The sequence below is a fragment of the Brassica rapa genome, chromosome A06 (genome assembly GCF_000309985.2).
Source record: "Brassica rapa cultivar Chiifu-401-42 chromosome A06, CAAS_Brap_v3.01, whole genome shotgun sequence".
Lineage (NCBI taxonomy): Eukaryota > Viridiplantae > Streptophyta > Magnoliopsida > Brassicales > Brassicaceae > Brassica > Brassica rapa.
In genome coordinates this window covers 27,159,440-27,187,340 of record NC_024800.2, presented here as the reverse complement: position 1 = coordinate 27,187,340, position 27,901 = coordinate 27,159,440, and the positions used below count along the sequence as shown (strand labels likewise).

The window sequence follows — 27,901 nt, the reverse complement described above, 5'->3', positions numbered from 1 at the left end:
CGGTAAACCAAACAAAAAATCATAGACAACCGAATAATATAACAGTATTATTGTGTTGCCCAAAAAAAAAAAAAAAAACAGTATTATTGTAATCATTCTATGTGTTTTGCATTGTGTAGGACTAATAATTGTGGTTTTGCTTAATCATATCTTTCATGCATGTGTATATTAGCTTTGATTGATCTTTACAGCATTGGCCGTAGAATGAAGTCATCATTGGCGAGATCTAATCATTTTTCGATATTCAATATGTTCTCTAGACCTAACTAACCAATAATTTTCTAACTAAATATTTTTGTCCAATTGTTTTATCACATGTACCTAAACTATGGAATATTTGATTTTCTTTTCCAGATTTAGGGAAAGATTAATCATCAGACAAATTTGCATCACATGATTGTTGGATTGTTATATTTTCCATATAACTGAAGCTTTAGGAACATATATCAAAGAGTAACATTTTGATTATTTCTGACGTTTAAATCTAGGCTTATTATGACTGTCCGTAATATGATCATTGAGATTCCCATGCCCAAAATAAATAGACCGATTTAGAATTTCATCAATGGTATATATACTATATAGACAAATTTGATTGAAAGTCTAATTACGTCAATGATTATAGGGAAAGAAAATGAAAATGGTCTGAAGAATCTTCAAAGCAAGCTTCGAAATTGTAATAAAAAATGGAAAAAGAGGAGCAAGTTGATTAGTGCTTAGTTCTTAGCATACCATGTGGAACTGACGTGGTGCACATATTCCTATGCGAACAAAACCCACCCATTACAGCGAAGCACACGTGTGTGTGACACCCACACGTGCACTTCTAGTTAAAATATTTGTAGTCAAAGGTCAAACATCCGTTCATCCTTTTCTTCTTTGCTTCTTTCTACATGTTTTTTCTTGTTTTAATTTTTAGTTAAACAAATATATCATATCCGGTTGAGGGGCTCTCTCTCTTAACTCTCTCTGTATCTTTCAGAGAGAGAGTCCGACTCGATGGTCGTCCAGCGGTTGTGGCTGGCGATATGTTTCCTCCGTAGGGGATGAGGTTCCGACATCTGTTGCTTAGTTAGAACAGACTGGTCGGCTTTTGGCTTCGGTGGTAGACGTTCTTCTCTGGCGTTCCCACTGGCTCTTGGCTCCGACGTCTCACTTACTTCTCTGGTGATGACGACGGCTTCTCTCCGGGATCCTTTTCCGGTCTGGTTCGATCTCTGACGTCTCGACTTCCGCTGCGCAGTCGCCTGTGTTCCAATTTCTGATTGATTTTTCCTTCTCTTGGGTAGCGTTGTTGCATTTTCAAGCTTCCTTCTATCTTCAAAGGTGCCTGATGATTCTTGCAGGAAAATCGTTATTGGAATCGTGGTTGTCGATTGATGAAGCAGAGATCTTTTGGCATGGACTTTGACGTCTTTGGTAGCTCCGTTTTTCGGATCTGTTCTCGGCTTGGACTGATTTGATGCGATCTGGTTAGTCAGGCTCCGGCGTTTTAGCCTTTGTCGGTGTGGCCTCTTAATTGCTAAAGTCGTCCGACGGTTTCTTCTCATCTATGTCCTGCTCCGGTGTGTTCCGGTGGACTGTCGATGAGCTGCTCCGGTGACGATTTTCCGGTCGTTGGTGATGGGTGTCGATTGTGCTTCCACGTGCCCCTCCATCTCTCTTCCGTAAGACGCGTGTTGAGGTTGACTCGACCTCCGTTCCTCCTTTGGGCTATTTTTTGTGGTTGGATCCTCTTGGGCCTCTTGTGTTTTTCTTGGTTTTCGTGTGGCTAGACCTTTTGGCCTTTTGTGTTGTATAGCTTGGGCTTTTAGCCTTTATAATATTATTAGATGACAAAAAAAAAAATATCATATCTAGTTGAGCAATCCCAAAAGGAGTACATGAATTTGAAAGTGTTATTCTCAATGTTAGGAGCTAAAAGTCTTACAATAAGCTAACATGTATGAACATAATATTTCTGACAAAACAAAAAATATTGAAATACTCAGCTATAAGCATCAGAATGTTTATTATTTGGTTTAGGCAATTGAATTAACAAATTATCTAAATTTGGTCGGTTTCACATATTTAAATTAAAACACTGCACATTCTTTACAAACGATGATTTTGAGAATTTTTGTCTGTAGTAAAAATAATAATCATAAGAATGCAATTACTGGGTCTTACTTGCATTTTGTGAAATGGTTGGCAGATTGTGAAGCTCCATCACTAAAAACTTGGAGATCTCGCTCTGAAGATGCAATAGAAATATCATAAACCAGAAAGTACTTTAGTGAAGAAGTGTTATTAAACAAAACAAAACAAAATAAAACAGAAAGCTCTTGTTGAGTTTTATTATTATACGAGTCTCTCTATAAACAACTGGTGTACAATAATAAACAACCAGAGTAACTTACATTGCTGAAATTCAAGGGTTTAACTCAACAACCCATTAATGGAGTTATCAAATAGATTCAACGTAATCAAGATTGAGCTTGAACTAAGTCAGCAAGAACACCTTTTGGGCCGTCCGTGTTTACAAGAATTCGAGCAATGCCAATAATTTAAATTTTCTCTCTTTTTAACTATCCTTAATAAAATAAAAATCACCCATTTCAGTCACATATTAATCCTAGAGGATGGAAATATGAGAAAATGGTAGTAGTCTCCAAAAAATATCAGTGACATGGTTGTTGAATTGCATTTAATTCATTTTTGTCAATACATTTTTTGGAATTAGTTCTCACCAAACAAAAAAAAATGGTACTAAAAATTTCATGATTACCATCTCAACAATTTTTTCGGAAGCAGACATGACTTGGGCCTTGAGATCTACGTAGGCCTAAGATCTAAATTCTTTGGGTCAACCACAATTAAAAAACTTATTTAGTTTGGACAAAACTGTATTAGACCCTCAATCAAACACACATTTAAGATAATACATATTACATAACATGTGTTACAAAAAAAAAAAAACATATTACATAACATTGCCTTAAGAAATCATATTGGAAACCTTTGCCTTAGTTGGATTCTGCTTGCAGCTTTGAGCAGGTGTTCAATTCTGGTAGAACAGATGCAGAAATCCAGATGGGCTAAAGTTAAATGAGCTTTTAATGGGCCTTAATGACGTGTCAAAATTGGGAGCGTTCAATTTAGGGCGCTCACTCGAGAATGTTCCCGCGTTCACCCGATGACCTCTTCGGTAAAAGTTAATTAATGGGAAGTTAACCGCCCTCACATAAACCGACGCCACGTGTCACGCAACGCCCTCTTTTTCTTCCTCTGGTTGATTTCCTTTTTGTCCCATTTGGCCTTTTTGGGTTTCTCATTCACAAGGCGCGATTTAGGTCTCACTCGCATTTCAAACCCTTCTTCTCCGGCGTAAACCTTAGTTTCGTCTACACCGTATCTAGCTATGCTTCCGCACTCGTACACCGTCGATTCACTCTCGCAATCGCAAGACCTAGCGTCGGCAATACTCGCAGCTTCGACGCCGTCGAATATCTCCGCGGCTTGCTCTTCCGTGGAATCGTTTCTTCACTCGCATACGCCTGATCAGTGCCGCCATTTCTTCTCCATCACCTTCCCGAGCTTAATCTGCAAGATCTTCGGCTTCGGCGACGCAACCGCTCCATCTCCGGCGCAGTCGTCTTCCCCGCCGAACGGTTGGATCGATGTAATCTCAGCGGCTAACGACTCAGATCTATCGGGAAGAGTCTTCTCTCTCTTATCCCCTAGTGGAATACTCATGAGCTCTATCTTTGCCGTCGATAAGCTCTCTCTTGTTAAATACGTTTTCCCTACCGAACGTTTACCTGAGTACGCTCGGTTCATGCTATCAAGCGAGAAAGATCGAACCGCGTTATCTAATTTGTGCCCCTTTCTGAAAGGTAAAATCGAGGAAGGTGCATCGTGTGAAGTTCGGGTCAATGTTTTCGAGTATTACATGTTTTGGCTCTCCTATTATCCGGTTTGTAGAGGAAACAACGAGAGTTCGTCTATGAATATGATTCCCATTCCAAAGAAAAAGATGTCTAGGTTAGAGAGCTGGACGCGTATCAAAGGCTTTCCAGGGAGTAGCAAGCGTGATTCAGATCAGAAGGTGGAGTGTAATCTCTACGTGAAGATTCTTTACTCCTATCTGAAAGCGTTTGTTCCTGTTTTTTATTTGAACGCGCACCAGCCTTATCGTAGCTCTCTTTTGCAATACGGAAATGGATTTGATGGGTCTTTAATGGCGAGAGCTGAGTTCTTGGTGAGTCTGTTTGTTCACTATTGGATTGTTGAGAATGACTTTTCACCGTTTCCTGTTGTTACGGCTAAGTCTTTTGGTGTTGCGCCTCCGCCTACTTGTGGGTTGGAAGAAGTTGTGAAGTTGCTTGTCAAGTATCTGAATTTGAGCTGGGTTACAAGTGGTGTTGGGAGTGAAAACTACATTGAGTATGGCGAGAGTCCACGGTGGAAGACACCGAGTTCAGGATCATCATTCCATGTCGCTAATTTGAGCCTCAGGCCGCTCACTTCCTGGAATACCCATTTACAGAGGCCTCTTTATCGGTATATATTGAGGAGTTTCTTGTTCTGCCCCATTGGGAGTTCTATTAAGAATGCATCTCAGGTGTTCTCTATATGGGTTGCGTACCTGGAACCATGGATGATCAGTTTGGATGATTTCTCAGATCTCGAAGCTGCTTTAAATGGATCTATAAAAGATGCTAAAAAGGAAGAGTCTTATGAATCACGTGGTTGTGGATACACGTCTTTGTGGCAGAGCTATGTGATATCAAATTATCTCTACTACAGTTCTCTGGTTATGCATTTTATTGGCTTTGCGCACAAGTTCCTTCACACAGATCCAGAAACAATAACTCAGATGGTTCTGAAGGTTTGATCCTTTGCTTAAGCTATATTTCTCAGACATGGTTTCATGTGTTAGAATATGGATTGCAAGACTTTTGTTTCTAAATCTTAACGTGACTGAATGAATCTACTGCGTTTTTCTAAACAGGTGATGAGTATATTGACATCGTCCAAAGATCTTTTGGTTCTGATGAAGAATATTGACAAAACCTTTCACTCTAAACAAACTGGACCAGGAAATTCAACAGTGAACGAGCTCTCTAGATTTGTTCCTTCTATCCGTGAGCAGTTGAAGGTATGCCTATGTTTTTCCTCAAATACCATTTGTTATATGTTCTCTGGGGACTCATCATAAAAAGGAATTTAGCTTTTGTCACCATAGTACCTTTGGAATATTTAATGCTTGCCACCAGCACTTTGTTTAACAAACAAACACTGAATAAGCAACCCCTTTGAAAAACCCTGTTTAATTGCTTGTTGAACTTCAGGACTGGGAAGATGGGCTGTGCGAGAGCAATGCTGATGGGTCATTCTTGCATGAAAACTGGAACAAGGACCTGAAACTCTTTAATGATTGCGAAGATGGCGGGCAACAACTGCTTCAGGTTAATGTCTTCCCTCTATTATCTACTGCAGTGACAGTTTAGGAATATAAAGCAGAAGGAGGTTGATATTTTGTAGGATAGTATCTAGAACTGTGTTTGGAAATTGCTCTATGTAAACATACTTTCAAAACTTATTCTTCTGTCGTAGTTTGTTTTAGTCCTCTACTAGATGTATCGAGGAGCCATCAGTCCATGAGAACACATCTGCGCACTTGCTATCTAATTTTAGTTGTAGAGGCATTTGAATCCCTTAGTCAAGTGGAGCTTAAATGTCTTCAACATTTTTCATACCCTCTTTGTTCTTTTGTACAATTGCAGCTATTCATTCTGCGCGCAGAAGCCGAACTGCAAGCTGTGCCAGAGAAAAACCTCTCGGAAGCCTTAAAATGCGTAGATTCACTAAAACAAGTGGTGTCAAACTTCTTTGGCGGGCATGTCATAAAACCAATCGCTTTTTCCTTAGAGATGGACCATCCCCAGAAAAACCGCGATGAGCTCTTCAAGCCACGCGGTGCTAGGAACCAAATGGCAAGCAGTGTGAAGTACAAAGGAGACTGGATGACCCGTCCCGTGTCAGAAGACGAGGTTGCATGGATGGCTAAGCTACTAATCAACATCTCCATCTGGCTCAACGAACGTCTCGCGCTAGACAAACCTGTGACCAACAATGACAAGAAGGAGAATTCAGAGTCGGTGTCGTATGTAGACGTATCTGAGGTGGATGCGAGGAACGTTGCTGGAGCTGGAGATGCGGGGAGGATGATACTGCGAGGGGTGGTGATAATGTGTGGTTCGGTGTTGCAGCTGATGAGAAAATATGGTGTTCGAGTCAACCTCCGGGTCATGGCGTCCAAGAAGTTTCTAACGCTTTTATTTCTATATGTCGTGTTTGTTGTACTCAAAAGGTTTGTCACTAGGATGATTTGGTAGAAAGTCCCAAGTATAGTATGTAATGGCCAATGGGTATAGCACATTGATGACCCTCCTCTTGGATTTTGTTGTCGCCTTCTTCAGTTAGTTTTGATATCAATAGGTGAACGTATGATCCGGCCAATTGGTGATACTTAGATTTATGATTGCTCAACCTAATATTGAGAAACTTCTCCTTGGTCATACTTTTCTGAGATGATGCGATTACGCCACTAATAAGCAATGTTACGTCTCTATCAATCTTGTGTTATCTTATAAGTGATCATGTGATGCAGAGTCAGCAAGATACGATTACACCTTTCCAGATTCTTGGTGGTGAAGCTCAAGTTGTTCAGATGAAAGAGCTTTGATGTTTTCATTTTGCGTTTGTATGCCATATCCTCAATTTAGTTCTTAAAATCGTTTCTTGGCAGATAATGTTAAAAGTCAGAGGAGAGAGTCATTGCTAAGCCTGGTACTTCCCCCTGAAAATGACTTGTCTATTCAGTTTATTTACTATTGATTTGTGTTACTAATTTGTTTTACGGTATTGTAGGTTCCATGTGCTACATGTCTGGGTCCGTTGAGATGGAAAATACATATACTCCTGAACAAGAAGTTGGAGTCTTGCAGTGGATTTTGGGCAAGAGTGTAAGCAGTGTAGTTCTTCGGAATACGGGGCTAAACGATGGATTTGTGGGTATTGCTGCACCTTATTTGGCTAGGATTCTCCTAATACGGTATCGTGGAGCAAGTCCTTGGCAGTGGATATGAGACCATTCATTGCTTCTTTTTACCAGTTTTTCAGCCAATGTAGGCGTTTCTTCATTGATGAGGAGAAGAAAGTCGTTGTTGTTATTAGTAAAGACGATGATAAAACTAGAAACATAGCTTACATGATTAGTGGAGAAGATGGATACTTTATAGAGGTGTATCTTGGAGAAATTAGGCACACTTATTATTGGCCACTTGTGTGTTCTTATGTTCCAAGTTCCACCCATATAAATCATCCTTTTTGTTAACTTGTGTTGATTATTTACCGCAACTGTAATATTACTTTCTCGAATGCTTACTTATATACTAGTTAGTTATTAAAAAGCAATTCATGTAGCTTTCTTTACTTTATTCACCAATCATTTTGCAAAACATTTGGAATGAAAAAACGATATATTGTATATAAACTATGATCCAACTGAAAATACATTTGGGCAACAGAGATGCAGAGAGCTAATGCCTAAAACAAAACTCAGAAAACCCCCTCCAGTTAATGGAGCAGCGCATATATAGGAAATGCCAACAAAACCAGCAATCTCAACCCTGAGAATAAAGTCAAAGCTACTCACTTTCTTTCTAACCCATTCTCTCTTTGACGGCAACCAAATGAAAATCTCTCAAAGCTCAGTCAACAACAAAGAGCAAGCTGGTGCTGGACCAAGAGGAAGTCAAAGGCATATATAAGCTAATCTAACAAATAAGCAGTGCCCAACACATATCATTGCTTATAGCCTATGCCTTATCATATGGAGACCCATTGACGATGAACACAAAAATGGGACAATTTTCTTAATAGTCTTCGGTAGGGCTGAAAAAAAAAATCGAAATCCGAAGAACAAGACTAAATATGATCTAAAAAAAGTAGTATGGAACCCGAACCAAAATTTGTTAAATATCCGAACGGATCAAAACTTTGGTATCCAGAAAACCAAAAATGAACACGACCCGAACCAAAATATATTGGCTATCCAAATATACTCGAATCAGATTTATAAAATTAAATATATTAATTATTTTTATATTATTATCCAAAAAATATTCATTATATAAGATATCTTGAAATTTTTCAAAATACATAAAACATATACAACTAGCAAAAGTGAATGTTTAAAATAGCTAAACAATAGTCAAAACACCAAAAACACATGAAATGTCTATTGCTCCTCATCCAAACATTCAAGTTAAACTAATTTTTTATGTTAATTTTATGTTTTTTGACAGAAATTATTAAATTTCTATGTTATATATTATTTTTATTTTTATATTTTGAGAAATTTAAAGTATATATGAATTTAATTATTTTTAAAAATAGTTTAAACAGATTAACCGTCCAGACAGAGCCTGCAAAGATCTTAACCTAATCCAATTTTTCTTATTATAAATTCGAAATGGAATTAAAATCTTTAGTCTCAGAAATTTGAAATTTAAATAAACCTGAACCGAATCTGAACGGATACCCGATTGTCTATTCCGAGCCGAGACATTATTAAAAATAAAAAGATATCACAACTTTGATATAAAAAAAAAAAGTAAAGTACGAACAATAAAGATAGTGGAGGGATCCTCTCGGGAACCGGGACCGTGATTGGTCTCGTTGAGGCCGAGAGTGAGAGGATGATGATGATGCGAAGAATCATCTCCGAGAGAGCTACTTGTGTCTCTAAGAACTTTATTCTCAGATCCTCTGCTTCGCGGTTTCACGGCGAGTCTCTCGATTCCTCCGTCTCACCCGTTCTCATTCCCGGCGTCCATGTCTTCCACTGCCAGGTATCAAAAAGTCTCTTCCTTTTTTGCTCCTCTTCGATTTCAAATTCGAATCCCATTGGTTGGTTACAGGACGCAGTTGGAATCGTAGCAAAGCTATCAGATTGTATTGCAGCGAAAGGCGGAAACATTCTCGGCTACGATGTCTTTGTTCCTGAGAACAACAACGTCTTCTACTCTCGCAGGTAGAGTGAAAGTCAAAAGCTTTTGATAGTGGTGATGTTGTAAAGATGGTTTCTTTTTGGCAGTGAGTTTATATTTGATCCGGTGAAATGGCCGAGAGAGCAAATGAGTGAAGATTTTCAAGCTATTGCGCAAAGATTCGGTGCCATGAACTCTGTTGTTCGTGTTCCTTCTATAGATCCCAAGTATAAGATTGCTCTTCTACTTTCTAAACAGGATCATTGTCTGGTCGAAATGTTGCATAGATGGCAAGACGGAAAGCTCCCTGTGGATATAACATGTGTGATAAGGTGTGATAATAGTTCCTTTTTAATCAAGCTGAATCCATATGTTATCTAAGCATGTGTGTTTACAGCAATCATGAGAGAGCTTCAAACACTCATGTTATGCGGTTTCTTGAGAGGCATGGCATTCCGTATCATTATGTGGCCACAACTAAAGATAATAAACGAGAAGATGAGATTTTGGATTTGGTTAAAGACACTGACTTCTTAGTTCTCGCTAGATACATGCAGGTATATATCAGATTCTTGTTCGTCTTTGCCTAATCTGTTTTTCTTTCCTTAATCAAATGGGGTTAGGAACAGATTGTTACTAAAAACTAAACAGTCATGTTGAGCCTTTTGGATGAATGTTACAACTTAGTCACTCCTCTTTCTAAACCGAGAAAGGACATTTTCTTCTGGCAGATTCTATCGGGTAAGTTCTTGAAAGGTTATGGAAAGGATGTAATCAATATTCACCATGGTCTCTTGCCATCATTCAAGGGCGGATATCCAGCCAAACAGGTCTTTCGGTTTTCTCATGGCTTTTATACCTTGTCTCTTTGTTATGTGTCTCTTAGTATTCTAGATTCTTTGTGCAGGCGTTTGATGCAGGTGTGAAGCTGATTGGAGCAACAAGTCACTTTGTTACTGAGGAACTTGATGCAGGGCCTATCATTGAACAAATGGTAACTTTGTCTACCAACTATTTGATTAGTACCTTCCTTCTGAGAATATGTTAGTGTTCTTCATCATCTTCTCAATTATTCTGTCTGAATTTGATTTTTACTTTTAAAGGTTGAGAGTGTTTCCCACCGGGACAATCTAAGGAGCTTTGTCCAGAAATCTGAGGACCTCGAGAAAAAATGCCTAACAAAAGCTATAAAGTCATACTGCGAACTACGTGTGTTACCTTATGGAGCAAACAAGACTGTTGTATTCTAATAGAACAAGCAAAGACTATTTGTTGTATGAATAACTCAAAAGAAAGTTATAACAATTCTCTTGAAGATTTCTGATTCACTTGCAGTTAATGTGAACAAGTTATTTACAGGATTCTCTATCGCATACGATCACTGAGGCTCAAAGATTCGAGAGAGCATTTGTCAGCCTCGAGACAAGTTACTTGGCGGAGAGTAGACTGAATCCCAGCAACCCATCTCTGCTTTTGAGTCTTACTCTTGCACTTGAACTCCAAAAGACCCTGTCCAGTTTTAAGACCAAAGTAGACATCTTCTGAGTTTTCTCTATCTTTACTGTAAGGCCATGCAGATATCTCGTCGCAGACTCCATAAACAACGCCTTCAAAAGGAAACAAGAAGCTTCAGAGTTCCATGTTTCAAGTAATTTCCCTAACTCTTGGAAAAAATAATAATAGAAAACACTTACATTTGATCTTTTTGGAGAATGTTCCTCCGATGTGTTTGCTTTTGAGTTTGATCATTACCTGAGAAATTCATAGAGCTCTATTGTTAAGCTTCTAGTATACAATATGAAACAATATAATCTGTGTCTCTAACTCAAGTACCTGAGACTTGTTGTTGATATAGACACAAACTCGCTTAAGTCGATGTGCTCCTGCTGACAAAGTTTAGTATAAGCATCTTAACTAGTGGAACAAGTCTTGACCTGATAATAGAAGAATAGGATTTACCGTTTTGTGCACACTGTACCAAATCCCCCTCTAAAGGAAGATTTGGTTCATCAAATCTAAACTGAAAATTTGCAGTCCAGCTAGAGTCAGAGAAGCTCCTCTCACAAGGTGTAATAGTCGCGTTCTTCCTTGCTTCCTTTGGCTGCCTCGCCTTCAAAGCCGCTTCTCCTCTCAAAGCTGGTTCAGTTCTCAACAAAAATCAGACCAAACACCCATCGTGCTAACCCAACCAAAGTATACAACACTCACCAGTTGCAGCTGCGGCTGTGAGAGTGGTGAGATCACTAGGTTTGTGTATATCAATTGAAGACCTAACCGTGGCAGCAACACATTCACGATCAGCACCTGCTTGCTCAGCCATCTCAATGCAATGCGAAGCTAGTAGCTCGGTAGCTGAGGCTAGAGCCAGCGTCATCATGGAGCCTGACTCTTTACTGCAGCTTTTCTCTGATGTCACTGACGCTAACCCAGCTGCCAGAGCTGCAATGGACACAGCTGAATGCACATGGGCTCTCTCCACACGCGCTTTGTCTTTCCTCTTCGGATTCCTCATGGTGTTTGGGTTGGTGTGTTGCTTTTGGTGAAACCACTTTGATAACCTCCCTGATTTGCGTTTGCCACTTGAGTTCATGATCTTCCCTGCCTGCATTTCCAACAAATCGTCAAAACCAGAACTCAAAACCGGTCAAACGGTCTTATTAGATCATACCATGAGTGGATTTGCAGCAGGATCTTGGAAGAAGACATTAGGACTGTTATAGGAAACAGTAGACAGACTCTGATGTTGACTCTGTTTGTGAGCTAGAGCTTTGGAGATTTCAGAAGCGGACAGACTCCATGATCTGGACAGAAACTTCATTGACTCCCTTGGTGTCTGAGGTTGAGGAATCCGAGAGAAAACCTCTTCAGCTCTCACAGTTACCACTTCTAACTCTTCCTCCAGATTCTCTGATCCAAATAACGATGAAGAACTCTCATTCCAATCTAAATAGGACCTTCCTTCCATTTTCTCCTCAAATTTGCAAAACAAAAAAAACAAAATGATTGTAGAAGTTTTAGAGATAATGTTCAAACTCAGTCAGAAAATACTATATGTACATCAATGAAGCTCCAGGTTACTTATATAGGTGATGAGAGAGAGAGAGGTGTAGACAGAGGGTTCACAGAACCAAGTAGTTGTGCTTTGAGCGCAGTCCATAGATTCAGGGAATGTCCCATCAAACGGGTACAAAATGTAGATTAGAGAATGTAAATGAAATAATTAAGACAGCGAGTAGGATAACATGGAGACATGTGCATTGTTTTAAGAGCCGTAAGCTGCTCTTTGTGTCGTGTCTTTTTGGGTCCAAAGAAGATTTGACCGGACAACTTTTAACAGAGTTTGCGACTGTACCGACCAGTTTCTTTCTGCTATATAATTGTCATCACACGGAACCATAAAACACTTTTCGCTTTTACTATAAAGATACTCCCCCACGAGTTCGATCGTGTTATAGATGGTTCAAATATCCATCGACTGTTGTGAATTTTTTGTTATATATATATATATTAGCCTTTAAATATCTATAGATAAATCACGTAACAAAAAGAATCAGTAGTCCACTGCATGGTTCTACAAAAACAATGTCTATTTCGAAACTAAAATGACGATGAATGGTTTGTTCAAAAAAAAAAAATGACGATGAATGGTATAGATATGTTCATGTTTCTTCCAAGATTAGTGAGGATAAATTGTTTTGCTAAAACAGTATTGCTATTCAACCAACAAGATTAATGAGGATAAATTGTTTTGGTCTAGAGATGTTTCTCAAGAAAAAAAAAAGTTGGTCTACCGATTAAAACTATAAATGACTAAATAGGAATTTCAGAAGTCACATGTTAAAGTCATATTAGGAGCGATATGTTCTCCAAGTGATGGTGAAATTACATGATCTAAACTTCGGATTAGGAGATGTAGGTGGTAATCTAATGATAATCTTTGGAGCCCAACGTCTACTTTTGTTGGTTATGAGTTTGTTCTTGTTGAAAATTTAAATTATCATTATTTGACTGGTTTGGATTTAAAGTTCAATCTAAATAGAAAACATGGTGGTCAACCGTAACAGATGATCTGTACATCTCTTTGCATTGGTCAGAAAATATTCTAAACTTGGGTCGAGGTCGAATAGTATGATTTCTTAGGTTAGTCCACTGTGTAGCATTAAATGTATTTTTTTTGCGGAAAATGTATATATATATAAAGAAATTTAAGGATGCATAATTTTGATTGTTTTTTAAAAAAATCGCCATTCATAAAACTATCAGATTTTCACAAGACAGTGGAATAATATACAATTTCTTATTATTAACAAGAGATGACTCTTTTCTCTACGTACAATCTTAAAAGAAAAGGGACATCAAACATACGCAAGCAAACACACACAACCATCAAACCAACCAACAAGCAAACAACAAGCAATCACAAACCCGGTTAATTAAACTCGGATCTCGCGGGTTTCAACGGCTTCGTAAGGAGAACCGATGAACACGTCTCCGTAGATGAGTCCAGCAAGTGCACCACCAACGAGTGGACCCACCCAGTATATCCAGATTTGTGACAAGTCTCCACTGACAATAGCTGGTCCGAACGACCTTGCTGGGTTCATGGAGCCACCGCTAAATGGACCAGCAGCGAGGATGTTGGCACCAACGATGAAACCAATAGCGATTGGTGCGATGGTTCCGAGCGATCCTTTCTTTGGATCAGCAGCTGTGGCGTAAACGGTGTAGACCAAAGCAAAGGTCACGATGATCTCCATCACGATAGCTTCCACCGCTCCTAAACCGGCTCCAACTCCATGGGTAGGTACGCTCTGTAGCAAACCGGAATAACAAAATAAACTCTTTTAAGCCATGTTCATGTAATATAATATTTTTAGTGTAATATAATTTTTGTCAGATATTCTTAATAACTTAAAACAAGTTTTAGTGACTAAATAAATCATTCTACGTCTTAAATATATTTTCTCCCTTTTTTATTTGAACTTTAGAGTTGTGCACACAAATTAAAAATATTTAATTTATATTTTTTTTAATAAAAATATTATTAATTATCTAACTAATCATAATTCAACCAATAGAAAAACAATATACATAATATAAAAAGTCAAATAACATAAAACAATAAATTTTACATTGAAATTTAAAACGTAATGTAATTTAAAACAAAAAAAAAATTCTAAAACATCATTTATTAAAAACTTAGGGTATATATTTCTTCTTAAAAATATATGTATTCGTGAAATCACTGATAACCAAACCACCTAGTTAATAAACCTAAAATGGTCCAAACCTAAGCTAACATGAAAAAACATATTAAATAATCTTAAAGAGATACAAACCAAAATGAATTTAAAAACAAGAATAAATAGTTCTACGTAACTAGTACATACCTCGCCGTTGGTAACGAAGACAAGGAGAAGGCATGCAACGGTGGAGCCAAGACACTGAGCAACCCAGTACAAGAAACCTGTGATCAGTGTGATGTTTCCTCCAACAGCAAGACCAAGAGTCACAGCTGGGTTTAAGTGGCCACCGGAGATGTTAGCTGCTACCGAAACTCCGACGAACAAAGCGAAGGCGTGGGCCACCGCAATGGCCACAAGACCAGCTGGATCCAAGGCTGCATCAGAGGTTATTTTGCCAAAAGCAATAGCAGAGCCAACACCAGCGAATACAAAGATAAGAGTTGCGATGAACTCAGACAAGTAAGCCTTTAGAGATGCAACACTGAATGAGTCACCCAAACTTCCAACTGCGATCTTCACCATTTTTAGAAAACTCGAAGACTTTTGCTTTTGGTTTGTTTTTGGTGTGTTAGTTTTCTTCTTCTTCTGTTCTTGAGGCTTTGCATGGCTCTAGTTTATATAGTGAAGAGCATGAGCCAATGATGGGCACATATGACGTGGTGGAGCATTACTGGATGCCGCCCAAACCGCCTCTTATTTGATTAATCGAAGGTTAGGAAATATTTAACATGATTAGTGACAACTATAATGGGGTTTAATATAATGTGAGGATAAGAATCTTCTGTTGGCATTTCGATATTCCGCTGATTAAATAAACGTTGTGTCACACCAATAATGATGGATGATCTTATTATACTAACTATTTGTCATTTTAAAGTTCGTATTGGATTAGATAAGTTGGAAGATGCTAATATATTTGTAGGGATTATGATTTATAAAGTCAATTAATCTAATACGTTTGATGTTTTTTTTTGGAGTTGGTAGACTTGGTCAGTTTATATTTTTCAAAAAAAAAACGAAAGTCGAGTTTTAACTAGCTAGATGCGATTATGACTTTTATTCTATTATACTCAAAAGACTTAACATTAGAGAGAATACTGATCCGTTTGAGGGTGAATTGGGGATCAGAACTGACTATCTGTAATGATATTTATCCATCTCTGCTAGTAGTTTTTAGGAAGTCATAGGTTCGAATAGATGTGAAAGTATGAAGATATTTTTTCATAATTCAATTAGGGATTTTTTTCTCATTTTGTGTATTTAAAGGTTTTATAGATATTCAAGGGCGCCAAGTCTGCTCTAGAAGTTGTATACTGCTGAGACTGTGTCAGTTCTGTTCCTTTTTTGTCACTATAAAGTATAAACAAACAAACAACAATCTCTAATTTTGCGATTCAATCACAAGTCGCAGCGAGCAGCAAACCAATAGATTGTTAAATTTTTTGGAAAAGGTGCTCCACGATGATGACAAGATTATCTTTTTTGAGCCGACTTTTATTTTATTTTATTCGTCTTACCACCAGATACTTCGAAAAATATTCAATACTTAGTTGAAATAGAAAGGGTGAATAATCAACAGTTATTTAAACGAAAAGGTTTATGGAGAGATAACATAAATTAGGCATCGCAGGAAAATGGAAATGTACCTTTCTAGTGCGAGTAGTTTGGCTGACACGTCATAAACCTCACCAACTTTGGATGACGTAACTTTTCACTACATGGGCCTAAGCCCATTTAAATTCCTTAATGGACTCTCCTCATCTATTTCTCAAGCCCAACAAAAACAGCGATATTTTATTTTCCGGCGTCTCCTAAAACCCTATAAATCCTCTCCGTAGAAGAAAACGACGACGCTCGAATCTCGCAATGGCTTCCGCTTGCAACAGATTCATGAACAGATCCTCCGTCTCGTCTCTCAGATCCGCCGTCAGATCCGCGCTTCACAAATCTCCAATCGGCACCGGAACTCCGCCGAGTGCTTCCTCCGCCGGGTTTCGGATTCCGTCTAAACCGGCAGCTTCTCCCCGATTCTCCTTCTCCAGGTATGCTCATAATCAATCAATCTTTTAGTCCATCGTGAGTCTTCGTCGTTTTAGGGGTTTCGTTTTGGGAATTGTGTGTAGGTGTCCATCAGAGCTTGGTTGTGTTCAGTCGCTGTTGCCGCTTCACAGCACGGTGGCGGCTGCTAGGCTGACGTCGTGCCTTAGCGTAACATCAAGAAGCAGCCGAGCTCTCTCTCAGGGTACTCTCTCTCCCGACCTCTAATACATTTTAGATTGCTGTGAGGAAAGGTTAATACTTGTAGATGAACTGTTTGATTGCACATATGAAGTGTTTCATGCTCTTTTATGACTATCTTTATTTCTTGTTTACGTTGATTCTTAGCTTTATAATTTTTCTTGCTTGACGGGATAGTTGTTGCATCGTGTAGTGTTGGTAGATTAATGTTTATAGAGTAGCAATAGAGTTTTGTGCCGTTGTGTCTGTCTAATTATGAGTACTTGATTCATGCAGGCACATAATTTCACCGTTACCATTGTGGGATCGATCCTTGCATCTTTATCAAGTACGAACCTTTTTTTGAGTTATAGTAAAATCCAAATAAAGTATTGGAGAACAAGAATTAGTAGGAAACAAAAAGCCCCCGTAAAGACTTAATTTTGAAGCCGTGTCATATTGTCATTGTGTTTCTTGATGTTGTCTTTTGATATGAATGTAAGAAAAACTAGTCCAACAATACTCTAGTAATCTGTAAAAGTGCTTTTTGTTCCAGATGGAATCGATGACACGTGAGACGTATTTGCAGTTGTTTTTAAAGGTGGGCTCTGTCAACAAAATGCCTTGGTGATGATAATTTGGATTTAGGAATCTGTTTAGATGAGATTGCTTGACTACTTTGTTGTTTCACTTTTAAAAGACTTTTACTATATAGAACATATAAGCGGAAAGCATCCGTCTTTCCTTCTTCTTTAACCAAAGACCAGTTTTTTGTCTCTGTCCTAATCGTTCTTTCTCTTCCTGTGTACTACTCTAGAGATGGGCCTTTCAGTCCCAAGGTGACCACCTGCTACATTCATGAAGATTATTACTATCAGGGCCTCAGAGGAGACAAGAAGTTTTTTTTTTTTTTTTTTTTTTGCGACACCAAACGCTTGTTCATGAAGAAAACTGTGTAATACTATTTCGAGATCTTTACACAATTCATGAAGAAAACTGTGTAATACTATTTCGAGATTTTTACTTTTCTTCGACACAAGTCTTAGCATTTGAATTTATCCTTCATAATCAGATGAACCCATGATACATCATATATAATCAAAGTCCAAACATTTGCTAAAATTTCTAAAAAAAATGTGGATATTTATTTTGGGGGAAGAATGAAGGTTGAGATGAAGAAAAGACTTAAAATAGACATAAAAGTTATTTGGAAAGTAGCAAATATAGGTGGAATAAGAATGGAGGGTCTGTTTCTTTCTTACAAGAAGCAATGCATTAGAGGATATAATGAGGGAGTAAAAGGAGAGAGAGAGAGAGAAGGATAGGAAGAAAATGGTGATTTCAGACATATCTTCTGGATGAAGGTAAAGAAGAGAAAGAGATAAGATTGCAATCTAATCTTTTGAACACATTATGCTTTATAATGGGGTTTCTTGTCAATGCAGTTTTTTTCCCATAGATTTCTATCAATCCCAATTTCACTAAGAGGAGGAGGAGAAGATGAAGAAGGAGATGATAGAAGAGGTGGTGATTGTAGGAGGTTTAGTAATGGTACAATTTGTATACGCAGGCAACTCTTTGCTCATGAGTTATTTGATGTCACTCGGTCTCGGCCCTTTCACCATTGTCATCTTCTCTACCTTTGCCACTTTCTTAATCCTCTCCCCTTTCGCCATTCTCTTCGAAAGGTTTGTCCATAAACAAATCCGCTTAGTTCTTCTCTTCAGACAGTAACAATGTTGTCTTTGTTTTGTTTTTTTTGTTGTTTCTGAAGGAAGCAATGGCCAAAAGAGCTTAGCGCTAGGCTGATTGGTAAGCTAGTTTTGATCTCCTTTGCAGGGTAAGTATCATCCTCCATTAGTCTTTCGTCATAACAAAGTATAAAACGTTATTAAAATTTTGAAATAAACAGGGTTACTCTGTTCCAGTCTCTGTTTCTGGAAGGAATCAGGTTGACGTCACCAGCAATGGCCACGGCGATGCCTAATCTCGCTCCTGGTCTCATTTTCTTTATTGCTTGGATCGTTAGGTTGAGATCACTTTTTAAACAACGTCGATCACGTGCTCCAACATTCACTAAATTGTCTATGTTCTGCTCTCTTGGACAGGTTAGAGAAGATGGATATGAAATGCGTGTACAGCAAACTGAAGATCTTAGGGACATTGTTGTGCGTGTTCGGCGCGTTGACAATGAGCTTAATGCACAGCGCTTCGATCATTCAAGATGAAAAAGATAATGCTTCAATATTCGTGTTTGATCGAGACAGAGTCGTGGGATGTATCTACCTTCTCGGAGCTGTCTTTGTCTTATCCACCAACGTCGTCCTCCAAGTAAGTAAACCGGTTCTTCGTAACCGGGTCGGTTTAGTTTCCAGTGTTGGTCTAAAACTCGGTTATGATTACAGGCTTCGACGTTAGCTGAGTTTCCAGCTCCGATTTCGTTAAGTGCGATAACGGCATTGATCGGAGTGTTGATAACAATGCTGGTACAGTTATTACAAAACGAGAGCGGGAAAGTACTTACAAGATCACTCATCAGTATTGGTAACCTCGTTGGTTTTTCTCTTCTGGTGAGCTTAAATAAATGTTTCATAAATGAACATAAATAATCAATGGTTTTATGATTATAACATATAGTATTTCAAAATTGGTAGGGAGGGATGGTGAGTGGAGCATGTGTTAGCTTTAATGGATGGGCGATGAAGAAACGTGGACCGGTTATGGTTTCAATGTTTAGTCCTTTCGCTACGGTTATCTCAGTTGGTTTCTCTGTTTTGACATTAGGAGAGTCCATTTGCCTTGGAAGGTAAACTTTGATATATGATCATCATAATAATTCATGTTTCTTTGTTTTTTAATGAATGATTAACAAAAATGCAGTGTGGGAGGAATGGCGTTGATGTTTATAGGACTGTACCTTGTGTTATGGGCTAAAGGCAAAGAAGGATTCTCACAAATTGAAAGTTTTGAGTGTGAATTCGACGCTAAGAAGCCTCTTTTGTCTTGACAAATTTTTTTTTTCTTCTTTCCCTCAGATCAATCTGTATACAAAAATTGTCAGATATTGAATATATTGAGGGTTGTAGGCTCTATATTTGTAGTCAAGATTTTACACACAGTCCTGTTTCGTATTTTTATGCTGCAGCGCATAAACATTATAAGAAACGAAAATAATCTTATAGAAACTGATGGACTCAACGGGTGACTACGTTACCAAAAATAAACCAAGCTGGGTTCATCATGTATGATGTGCTCATTCATAATCATCCCTATAACATAATTAATCGTTGTAGTCTTGTAGATAATGCTCATAATCATAGTCATAGACTCATACAATACATTTTCGGAAAAGGGAACGCAAAAAATAATAATCAAAATCTTTCTCGCTACCTCATTTCACCAAATGCCATGACGAAGAAAACGCTTTCTATATAAAACCAAATACATAAGAGCATCATTATGGGTGGTCATACCCCACTAATCTCACAGGTTAATCAATTCTCAGCTCGTAGATGTATGGGTGCGCGTATAAGGTAAATAGCCTACTTTGAGACATTTGTCCATGGTTGTGAGTCTGATAGATTTTTCAGAAAAGCTGCTCCATGCATTGAAATCAGATGTTACCTTGCTAAGTAGATAATAAAGTACTTAATAAGTAGTAATTTTACTTTCTTTTGGGCAGATACGTTGACACTTTTAATCAAGGCCGTGGAAACTCACAGACCATGTATCAGGACCTCCTGCACAATCTGCTAAACCACCAATCCCTGCAAAAGCAAAGTTCTTCATCCCAGCAGCACCTACATCATCTTCAAACGATCAGGTAACGGAAAAGGCTGCTGCTGAAACCAGATAGGAGTACTCAGCAGAAGAAGTAGCCGCCTCTACGGAGGCTTCACCACCACCACCAACAACAAGCCAGTCTTCATTCCAGTTCCCGACACCCTCTCCAATGATCATACAAAGATTTCCAAGTCTAGATAACATAAAAAGAAGTGGGTCATGAATAAAAGTGACCAGTGTCGGACCCAGTGGACCCAGGAGTGAATTTGGGTGATCTCAAAAACAATTTAAAGTGTCACTACAGGTCCATCACCATTCAAACCAAGCCCACTGAACAGTAGCAGCAGCAACAACTTAAAAGAAGAGTTTCTGAGAGTAGAATTGTAACCTGAAACAGTGATGGACCCAAGATTGTATTTTAAGGGCGTCACTAATTGGGCTTGACCCAACTTAAAATTAAAATGAAGGGAAAATTATTAAAGGAGGTGCAAAATGAAAATTTGAACTCGGATTGCACAATTAAAGATAGATCAAATAAGGAAGAAACAGACAAGTTGAGCTACGGGATTTTCAATACCGGCTAACAAAATTGCTAAAAAAATATTTTTAACCTCCCCCCCCCCCAAAGTCCACGGTGGGTCCGCCTCTGTGAAATATGTAATATCAAAAAGTTTTGCTCATTGTCCCAATTGTAACAGTTACTCCCAAATGTTAATCCATGAGTTTACCCAATACATATAAAAAGACTCGTTGCAGTCAAATGATAGGGGGCAAATCTGTACTGTATCATTATTTTCCTTTACACTATTCATAAATTTCTCTTTTATAACAAACTTATAAACAAAAACATCGTGTGTCCGAAATAATGGTTGGTTCTACGCGCGCTTTGGACCGGTAATGCGGAGATATGCGTTGGTGTTGGCCACGCACGTGCCTGCCTATTCATCTGATTTTTGTGTTTATACGGGCTGGCCATTAATCATTGGGCCGATAATTCGGGTGTAGTGAATATTATTAAAAAAAAATAATTTAACTATTTAACTTGTCCGATGGAGCTATAATAACTGATCAACGGATGAAACGGTTGGTTAAGGGAGAAATCCAACCGTTGGATTCAGCAGATCTGTGGGAGAGCTTTAGAACGCCCAAAGAGTTTCCTCGTCTAACGTAAAAACCAGAAATCAAAAAAATGAGGTAGGAGAGATGACATGTGGATCATAAGCATTTCGTCGAGCACGTTGTGAGCATCTCCCCAGCCGATTTGATTCTCTGAAGATTAGAATCAAAGCTCATTTGAGACAAAACATTAATTTTGATTGATGAAGCTGTCGGCACAAAGAAACGTCTTCGGAGACACAGATCTTGGCGTTTGAACGATCCCTTTAGACAGATCGGTCCACCGTAGAGTTAACCGACGAATAGTTTGGTTTTTGGATCGGAGTCTATGGCATCATTGATCGCTTGTGTTCTATAGAATTACTTTTTTTTTTTGGCATTTAATCTCTTTTTTTCTTCTTCTCATTGATGGCTTCGGCTTCTCAATACATGATGGAGGAGGATCAAACGGACGATGAGGATTTCTTCGACAAACTTGTTGATGATTCCTATTCTCCCAGCAGCCAAGCTCAGGCTTCTTCATCTTCTTCTGCTAAGCACCTGACGTTCGACGACGGTAGTGACTCTGATGACGTCAGAGCTTTTTCTAACGGTTCTGTTGGTGATGTTCCTGATGGAGATGGAACATTGAAGGAAGCAGCAGATCCGGGGAACGATGTTGCAAAGGAAGGCTCAAGTGAAGTAGATGTCGTCCAGACTGATGCTAATAAGTTAAGTGATGATGTGCCACTGTCTGAAACAGCTAAAGAAAGCAGCAAGGTAGTTAATGAGTCCGGGACTCATGGGGTTAAGGAGATTGATTGGGGTGCGTTTGGTGTGGATTCATCGGTCAATGACGGTCGTGGGTTTGGTTCTTACTCTGATTTCTTCACTGAGTTTGACGGACAGTTGCAAGGAAAGGCGGAGGTTGATGTGGTCGCTGGAGGAAACGTTACGAACAACACAAGCGTTGTTGCCTCGGCAGGTTTCGAGCAGCATGAGGGTGAAATGCTTCAGGATTCTACAAGTGGGCAGTACGTGGATGATAACAGTCAGTCTTGGGAAAATATGTATCCTGGATGGAGATATGATGCAAATACTGGCCAATGGTATCAAGTTGATGCAAGCATTAATTCACAGGGGAGCTACGGAAACTCTGCAAATAACTGGGAAGGCGTTGCTTCTACTGATAACTCAACATCTGGAGTGGCTGGTACAGCTTGGAACCAGGCTTCGCAAGTGGTCAATGGATATCCAGAACACATGGTCTTTGACGCGCAGTATCCAGGGTGGTACTATGACACTATTGCTCAAGAATGGCGATCTCTGGACAGCTACAACCAGGCTTCTCAAACAGCTGGAGCTGGTCAAGCTCATGATCAGCAAGTTCAGAATGGTCATTCTCTTACAGCCATGTATCACAGTAATACTGAGAGTAGCATGTATAATGTTAATGATACAAAACAGACATTCAAAGGCCAAGAATTTGGTATACAGAGCCAACAAGGAAGCTGGGACCAATCTTACTATGCCAACAATCAACAAGCTACAAACACATGGCAATCAGAAAATGGAGGTCAGGCTGAGGCGGCTGTAACTTCTGCCTCGTCACCAAATTTTGGAGGAAACCAGCAAGTAAATAATTTGTACAGGACAGGATCCGTGGCTGAACAGTTTAAGCCAAATGAGATGGGAGTTCAAGGCTTCATCCCTCAGCATATGAATGTGGCTAGTATTACGCAGAATGGACCACTGAGTTTCTCAAACGATTTCTATAATGGACAGCAGCAATACGTAGATGATGTTCAGTCATTTCAGAGCAATCAGCTTTTCTCCCCAAGTGCAGGAAGATCACCTGATGGGCGTCCACCACATGCACTTGTCAATTTTGGATTTGGAGGAAAGCTCATTGTTGTGAAGGATGATAATGGTTCACTCCAGAATTCATCATTTGGGAGTCAGGTTAGTCCTTTTCATTTGTCATTTTACACTCTTGGAAGTGTATGAAAACTATATTTTCAATATTAGTAATAAATACATTCGTGAGTTATAACATCATCAAGTGAATTGCAAATCTGTTTGTACTGTTAACCCTTTGATATATTACGCAGAAAGGAACTGGTGGAAGCTATATCTCTCTCTTAAACTTGGCAGAAGTTATTAGTGGGAGTGCCTCTTATTCAAGTCCTGGGGACAACTCGTTGAGTTACTTCAGTTGTCTGAATCAACAATCTCTTCCAGGTCCCTTGGTTGGAGGAAATGTTGGAAGTAAAGACTTGCATAAGTGGCTTGATGAGAGAATTATGAATTGTGAATCTTCCGTTATGGACTTTTCAAGAGGGAAACTTTTAAAGATGCTTCTTTCTTTGCTCAGAATATCTTGTCAGTATTATGGGAAACTCCGGTCCCCTTTTGGAACTGATACAACGCAAAAGGTGAGCAGTTAAGGATAAATATTCTCAGTTTTCTTCTTAAGTTAACATTGATATGTATTACAATTTTCTCATCCTTGTATATACACTGCAAATAGGAAACGGATTCTGCCGAGGCAGCAGTCGCTAAACTTTTTGCATTTGCCAAGAAAGATGCCGTACAGAATGGTTATGCTCCTTTTAGCCAGTGCTTGCAGCAATTACCACCTGAATCACAACTCCAAGTGAGTATTCGACATCTTATCCTAAATAACTTTTTCAAGGCAAAAGGTTTTAAAATTTACAACGGTAATGTTTTTACATATTAACTCATTTGGAAGAATTTTCCAGGCAACTGCGTCAGAGGTGCAGAATCTTCTGGCTTCTGGTAGGAAAATGGAAGCTCTCCAATGTGCACAAGAAGGTCATTTGTGGGGACCAGCACTTGTCATTGCGGCACAACTTGGCCAACAGGTTCCTATCCTATTATTGCTATAGGTCTAACATTCCGCTCTTGTGGGTCTTTACTGACTTGATCGGTGCTTAAATCGATGCAGTTCTATGGTGACACTGTCAAACAAATGGCCCTTCGTCAGCTCGTACCTGGGTCACCTTTACGGACATTGTGCCTGCTGGTTGCAGGGCAACCCGCTGAAGTGTTCTCCACTGGAAGTACAAGCGATCTCAGCTTTCCTGGTTCGCCTCAACAGCAAGCCCAGGTAATACATATACCGAGAATATGACATAGAAAATGTATAGAAAAAAAGTTACAATGGTAATAGGAATACAAAGTATTCCCCAATAAAAAATACCCTTGTTAAAGTAAAGAGCTTATTAAAATAACTAAACAGGACATGCCTCTCATGAACTAATTTTCAGGACATACCTGCGGATAAAACGTACCTTTCATGAACAAGTTCTCTGGACATAATTTCTACCCAGTTGCAGCTAACAGTGTCTTTGTTTCCTTGAATTGCAGTTTGGAAGTAGCAGCATGCTTGACAATTGGGAAGAAAATCTGGGTGTAATAACGGCCAACAGGACCACAGATGATGAACTTGTGATAACTCATCTTGGAGATTGCATGTGGAAAGAAAGAGGCGAGGTAGTTTTCTGCCTTGTAGTATTGTTCTAGTCCATGGAAAATTTGTCATGGCTTTTTTTTTCATGACATTTAAATTACTGTTAACATTTTAACTACTGTTATAAATCAGATAATTGCAGCGCATATTTGCTATTTGATCGCGGATAAGAACTTTGATCAATACTCAGATAGTGCCAGACTTTGTCTTGTCGGAGGGGACCACTGGAAATATCCTCGAACATACGCAAGTCCAGAGGCTATCCAGGTGATTTTTTTTGTCACTGTGGTTTATATATCATCATACTAGCTGGAAGATTCTATTTTTGCATCTCCAATGATTCTATACGCAAGTCCAAGGAAATTCATGGCGGACACCATTCTTTTTGTTACTTGTTTGATATTTTCCTTATTTGTTGGTTGATATTTGCATGGGCAGAGAACAGAGTTGTATGAATACTCTAAGACGCTGGGAAACTCTCAGTTTATCCTGTTACCGTTTCAACCATATAAAGTCATATATGCCCATATGCTGGCTGAAGTTGGTAAACTTTCAGCTGCACAGAAGTAAGAAGATTCATTTTCTACCAACTTTTCCCTGGTTAGACTGTATATGTATTCCTGATGTCGCTGTTCTGTGGCTGAATCAGGTACTGTCAAGCAGTATTAAAATGCCTCAAAACTGGCCGATCTCCTGAAGCGGACACATGGAAACAGTGTGTTTCGTCACTGGAAGAGAGAATCCGTATCCACCAACAGGTACAGCCCACACAACTTCTAGTTCCAGTAGACTTACGTGAAACTGTTGATTTTTAGCGGTCTATTTTCTGTTTCTCTAACGGTCCAACTTAACCGGAAATTTATCTATTTCAGGGTGGATATACTGCGAATTTGGCCCCAACAAAGCTTGTTGGAAGACTGCTAAACCTTTTTGATAGCACGGCAAATCGTGTTGTTGGGGGCATGCCACCACCTGCACCACATTCAACAACAGGAAGCCTTCAGGCAAAAGAGTATCATCATCAACAGCAGGAAGCCACTAAGTTACCATATAGTCAATCGGTGAATACAATGTCATCACTGATGCCACCCGCTTCAATGGAATCCTTACATGAGTCCGGTGGTACCGGGAGGAGAACGGCAGTCCATACTAGAAGTGTATCAGAGCCAGATTTCGGTAGAACGCCAATACAGGTCTATACCAAAAAACCATTATCACGCTAAGAACGGATTGAAATATTGAATGTATGAATGGTTTGCCTTTTTTTTGTAGGATCTAGCTGACTCGCCAAAAGAAAAGGTTGAAGGGGTGACAAAGTTGAAATCATCCGGGAGTGTGGCAGGTTCCCGGTTTAGTAGATTTGGTTTTGGCATGCTGAAGGACACGGTAGGGAGGGTCTTACAAGCTCGGTCATCATCGAAAGAGGTACACTTCTAAACGCTTTTGGTCTTGGTGATTCATCCTTGGGCTTATTCTAATTCTTTTGGTCATGTTTTGGAATAAGGCAAAACTTGGCGCAGAAAATCAGTTCTACTATGATGATAAACTAAAGAGATGGGTGGAGAAAGGTGTGGAACCCCCAGCTGAGGAAGCTGCACTGCCTCCTCCTCCAAAATTAGGAACGTACAAAAACAACTCACTGGGTTATGAAAACAAATCTGACATGAATCCACCTAGTGGGAGCTGGAATTCCGGCGGCCCAACTCCGGCAGAGAATTCTTCGGGAATCCCACCAGTCTCACAGAGTTCCAATCAATTCTCAGCTCGTGGACGTATGGGTGTGCGTGCAAGGTAAACAAATAGCTTGATGCACTTTAGAATTAGAATATTGTAGACTATCCTGGATCCTGAACCATCACGCAGTTTTATGGTTGCATTATAATGGCACTTAGGAGGATATTTCTAAGCCACATTTGGTTTAGTACTAGGAAAGATGAAGCAGTTTCCGGTTAACAATTTATCAATTGTAATTGTTTGCAGTCTTGTTAGTGTTTCACTGTAGATTATGTACATGATTATAGTTATAATGTTTTCCTCTCTATTGGGACAGATACGTTGACACCTTTAATCAAGGTCGTGGAAACTCTCAGACCATGTTTCATTCATCTTCCATGCCATCCCCTAAACCACCAATCCCTGCAAAAGCAAAATTCTTCATCCCAGCAACACCTGCATCGTCTTCAAACGGCCATGCAACGGAACCGGCTGCTTCTGAGACAAGACAGGAGGAGAACTCTGCAGATGAAGTAGCAGCATCTTCAGGGGCTCCACCACAAATGACGATGCAGAGATTTCCAAGTATGGACAACATCCAAATGAATGGATTGGGAATAAGCGCCAATGGGGATCATCATCCTCCTCCTGCTTCCAGAAGAACAGCTTCATGGAGCGGAAACTTCAACACCTCGTTTACGTCTCCTACTAGTCCATCAACTTTCAAACCAGTCTTACTAAACGGTAGCAGCATAGTAGAGGAGCTTCAGGAAGTGGAACTTTAAGTCACCAAGTTCTTGATCAGTGTTGCAGGTAGGGAAGTTCTCGACACATGAACCAATTAATTCCTTATTGATCCATGAGGAAAATAGGGAGCCTCCTTCGTCTTCTTCTTCAACGATAGGGGCATGCAGTATATTGCAGTTAGTATAGATGATTCATTGCTTCATTTGAGTTTTGAGAATGGAACCACAAGTGCAAAATTATAGCTTTTATAATAAGGTCAAATCTGTCCAATGTTTTCCTGTATTTGGTATTCTTTTTTTTTCTTTTTGTGAAGAGAGGTGAGGAGGAGTTGCACAATGTTATTATGTTACACAACTTGTATCAGTCTTTTAATACATTCTTTGACCATTGTTTTTCTTTATGGAATATATGTTTACATAATTGAAATGTTTGTGACGATGTAACTGTAATAATAATAGATAACAATATACATAAATTAGTTTCTCTGTAAATGAATTTATTTGTTGCTTTCAACTTGCTTGGGTTCACGAGATATTGTACTATGAAACGTTGAAAACAGAGTCATATTC

At 39.1% G+C, this 27,901-nt stretch overlaps 7 protein-coding genes across 13 annotated transcripts; 5 read left to right on the top strand and 2 right to left on the bottom strand.

Moving 5' to 3' along the window:
- The first annotated feature begins 937 nt into the window (after positions 1 to 937).
- On the top strand, positions 938 to 7,461 carry LOC103827862. Of its 3 annotated transcripts, XR_004448260.1 has the most exons (6): positions 938 to 1,285; positions 1,347 to 4,870; positions 4,994 to 5,140; positions 5,334 to 5,450; positions 5,769 to 6,834; positions 6,916 to 7,461. XR_004448260.1 is itself a non-coding variant. In XM_033272349.1 (5 exons), exons 2-5 carry the CDS (start codon positions 3,401 to 3,403, stop codon positions 6,378 to 6,380), a joined length of 2,346 nt encoding a protein of 781 aa, XP_033128240.1. In that variant the 5' UTR covers positions 938 to 1,285; positions 1,347 to 3,400; the 3' UTR covers positions 6,381 to 7,461. The 3 variants fall into 3 exon arrangements, 1 of the variants encoding a protein (XP_033128240.1); XM_033272349.1 differs by having other exon boundaries at positions 5,769 to 7,461; XR_004448261.1 differs by lacking the exon at positions 938 to 1,285 and having other exon boundaries at positions 1,338 to 4,870.
- A 1,181-nt stretch (positions 7,462 to 8,642) lies between these two features.
- On the top strand, positions 8,643 to 10,366 carry LOC103827649 (formyltetrahydrofolate deformylase 1, mitochondrial). 2 transcript variants are annotated; one of them, XM_009103177.2, is made up of 7 exons: positions 8,643 to 8,900; positions 8,970 to 9,082; positions 9,146 to 9,370; positions 9,436 to 9,595; positions 9,770 to 9,868; positions 9,946 to 10,032; positions 10,142 to 10,366. In XM_009103177.2, exons 1-7 carry the CDS (start codon positions 8,748 to 8,750, stop codon positions 10,286 to 10,288), a joined length of 984 nt encoding a protein of 327 aa, XP_009101425.1. In that variant the 5' UTR covers positions 8,643 to 8,747; the 3' UTR covers positions 10,289 to 10,366. The 2 variants fall into 2 exon arrangements, with proteins under 2 accessions (XP_009101425.1, XP_009101424.1); XM_009103176.2 differs by having other exon boundaries at positions 9,128 to 9,370.
- Positions 10,215 to 13,058, bottom strand: LOC103827651 (VAN3-binding protein). The gene is made up of 6 exons (XM_009103178.3): positions 11,707 to 13,058; positions 11,247 to 11,640; positions 10,998 to 11,174; positions 10,872 to 10,921; positions 10,733 to 10,790; positions 10,215 to 10,645 (listed from the first exon to the last, which is right to left on the bottom strand). Exons 1-6 carry the CDS (start codon positions 12,001 to 12,003, stop codon positions 10,404 to 10,406), a joined length of 1,218 nt encoding a protein of 405 aa, XP_009101426.1. The 5' UTR covers positions 12,004 to 13,058; the 3' UTR covers positions 10,215 to 10,403.
- Positions 13,059 to 13,321: 263 nt separating this feature from the next.
- Positions 13,322 to 15,067, bottom strand: LOC103827648 (aquaporin TIP2-3). The gene is made up of 2 exons (XM_009103175.2): positions 14,429 to 15,067; positions 13,322 to 13,849 (listed from the first exon to the last, which is right to left on the bottom strand). The coding sequence occupies exons 1-2, from the start codon at positions 14,804 to 14,806 to the stop codon at positions 13,472 to 13,474; spliced, it is 756 nt and encodes a 251-aa protein (XP_009101423.2). The 5' UTR covers positions 14,807 to 15,067; the 3' UTR covers positions 13,322 to 13,471.
- An 849-nt stretch (positions 15,068 to 15,916) lies between these two features.
- Positions 15,917 to 17,566, top strand: LOC103827647. Of its 4 annotated transcripts, XR_625148.3 has the most exons (5): positions 15,917 to 16,326; positions 16,408 to 16,526; positions 16,799 to 16,850; positions 17,058 to 17,102; positions 17,319 to 17,534. XR_625148.3 is itself a non-coding variant. In XM_009103174.3 (4 exons), exons 1-3 carry the CDS (start codon positions 16,151 to 16,153, stop codon positions 16,804 to 16,806), a joined length of 303 nt encoding a protein of 100 aa, XP_009101422.1. In that variant the 5' UTR covers positions 15,917 to 16,150; the 3' UTR covers positions 16,807 to 16,850; positions 17,319 to 17,559. The 4 variants fall into 4 exon arrangements, 3 of the variants coding, with proteins under 3 accessions (XP_009101422.1, XP_009101421.1, XP_009101420.1); XM_009103174.3 differs by lacking the exon at positions 17,058 to 17,102 and having other exon boundaries at positions 17,319 to 17,559; XM_009103173.3 differs by lacking the exon at positions 16,799 to 16,850 and having other exon boundaries at positions 17,319 to 17,537.
- Positions 17,567 to 17,780: 214 nt separating this feature from the next.
- LOC103827646 (WAT1-related protein At5g47470) lies at positions 17,781 to 19,742 on the top strand. The gene is made up of 8 exons (XM_033272410.1): positions 17,781 to 17,865; positions 17,947 to 18,189; positions 18,276 to 18,341; positions 18,414 to 18,530; positions 18,610 to 18,832; positions 18,907 to 19,071; positions 19,156 to 19,307; positions 19,382 to 19,742. Exons 2-8 carry the CDS (start codon positions 18,002 to 18,004, stop codon positions 19,506 to 19,508), a joined length of 1,038 nt encoding a protein of 345 aa, XP_033128301.1. The 5' UTR covers positions 17,781 to 17,865; positions 17,947 to 18,001; the 3' UTR covers positions 19,509 to 19,742.
- Positions 19,743 to 21,255: 1,513 nt separating this feature from the next.
- On the top strand, positions 21,256 to 27,760 carry LOC103827645 (protein transport protein SEC16B homolog). Its single transcript, XM_009103170.3, has 13 exons — positions 21,256 to 23,341; positions 23,491 to 23,814; positions 23,910 to 24,035; positions 24,142 to 24,264; positions 24,348 to 24,509; positions 24,770 to 24,895; positions 25,005 to 25,139; positions 25,311 to 25,438; positions 25,522 to 25,630; positions 25,745 to 26,065; positions 26,145 to 26,297; positions 26,377 to 26,663; positions 26,923 to 27,760. Exons 1-13 carry the CDS (start codon positions 21,809 to 21,811, stop codon positions 27,368 to 27,370), a joined length of 3,975 nt encoding a protein of 1,324 aa, XP_009101418.1. The 5' UTR covers positions 21,256 to 21,808; the 3' UTR covers positions 27,371 to 27,760.
- Positions 27,761 to 27,901: the final 141 nt, after the last annotated feature.

What these genes read in the sequence shown, in the direction of transcription:
- LOC103827862 (XM_033272349.1), top strand. Translation starts at nt 3,401, where the DNA reads ATGCTTCCGCACTCGTACACCGTCGATTCACTCTCGCAATCGCAAGAC. An exon ending in TAACTCAGATGGTTCTGAAG is followed by an intron (nt 4,871 to 4,993) that starts GTTTGATCCTTT and finishes TTTTCTAAACAG; the next exon opens with GTGATGAGTATATTGACATC. An exon ending in CTATCCGTGAGCAGTTGAAG is followed by an intron (nt 5,141 to 5,333) that starts GTATGCCTATGT and finishes GTTGAACTTCAG; the next exon opens with GACTGGGAAGATGGGCTGTG.
- LOC103827646 (XM_033272410.1), top strand. Translation starts at nt 18,002, where the DNA reads ATGAAGAAGGAGATGATAGAAGAGGTGGTGATTGTAGGAGGTTTAGTA. An exon ending in TTCGCCATTCTCTTCGAAAG is followed by an intron (nt 18,190 to 18,275) that starts GTTTGTCCATAA and finishes TTGTTTCTGAAG; the next exon opens with GAAGCAATGGCCAAAAGAGC. An exon ending in TTTATTGCTTGGATCGTTAG is followed by an intron (nt 18,531 to 18,609) that starts GTTGAGATCACT and finishes TCTCTTGGACAG; the next exon opens with GTTAGAGAAGATGGATATGA.
- LOC103827645 (XM_009103170.3), top strand. Translation starts at nt 21,809, where the DNA reads ATGGCTTCGGCTTCTCAATACATGATGGAGGAGGATCAAACGGACGAT. An exon ending in ATTCATCATTTGGGAGTCAG is followed by an intron (nt 23,342 to 23,490) that starts GTTAGTCCTTTT and finishes TATATTACGCAG; the next exon opens with AAAGGAACTGGTGGAAGCTA. An exon ending in CGTATGGGTGTGCGTGCAAG is followed by an intron (nt 26,664 to 26,922) that starts GTAAACAAATAG and finishes CTATTGGGACAG; the next exon opens with ATACGTTGACACCTTTAATC.
- LOC103827647 (XM_009103172.3), top strand. Translation starts at nt 16,151, where the DNA reads ATGGCTTCCGCTTGCAACAGATTCATGAACAGATCCTCCGTCTCGTCT. An exon ending in CCCCGATTCTCCTTCTCCAG is followed by an intron (nt 16,327 to 16,407) that starts GTATGCTCATAA and finishes AATTGTGTGTAG; the next exon opens with GTGTCCATCAGAGCTTGGTT. An exon ending in CAGCCGAGCTCTCTCTCAGG is followed by an intron (nt 16,527 to 17,318) that starts GTACTCTCTCTC and finishes GTACTACTCTAG; the next exon opens with AGATGGGCCTTTCAGTCCCA.
- LOC103827651 (XM_009103178.3), bottom strand. Translation starts at nt 12,003, where the DNA reads ATGGAAGGAAGGTCCTATTTAGATTGGAATGAGAGTTCTTCATCGTTA. An exon ending in GGTACAGTGTGCACAAAACG is followed by an intron (nt 10,922 to 10,997) that starts GTAAATCCTATT and finishes CTTTGTCAGCAG; the next exon opens with GAGCACATCGACTTAAGCGA. An exon ending in ATTCTCCAAAAAGATCAAAT is followed by an intron (nt 10,646 to 10,732) that starts GTAAGTGTTTTC and finishes TTCCTTTTGAAG; the next exon opens with GCGTTGTTTATGGAGTCTGC.
- LOC103827648 (XM_009103175.2), bottom strand. Translation starts at nt 14,806, where the DNA reads ATGGTGAAGATCGCAGTTGGAAGTTTGGGTGACTCATTCAGTGTTGCA. An exon ending in TCTTCGTTACCAACGGCGAG is followed by an intron (nt 13,850 to 14,428) that starts GTATGTACTAGT and finishes GGTTTGCTACAG; the next exon opens with AGCGTACCTACCCATGGAGT.
- LOC103827649 (XM_009103176.2), top strand. Translation starts at nt 8,748, where the DNA reads ATGATGATGATGCGAAGAATCATCTCCGAGAGAGCTACTTGTGTCTCT. An exon ending in TCCATGTCTTCCACTGCCAG is followed by an intron (nt 8,901 to 8,969) that starts GTATCAAAAAGT and finishes GGTTGGTTACAG; the next exon opens with GACGCAGTTGGAATCGTAGC. An exon ending in GCGGATATCCAGCCAAACAG is followed by an intron (nt 9,869 to 9,945) that starts GTCTTTCGGTTT and finishes TTCTTTGTGCAG; the next exon opens with GCGTTTGATGCAGGTGTGAA.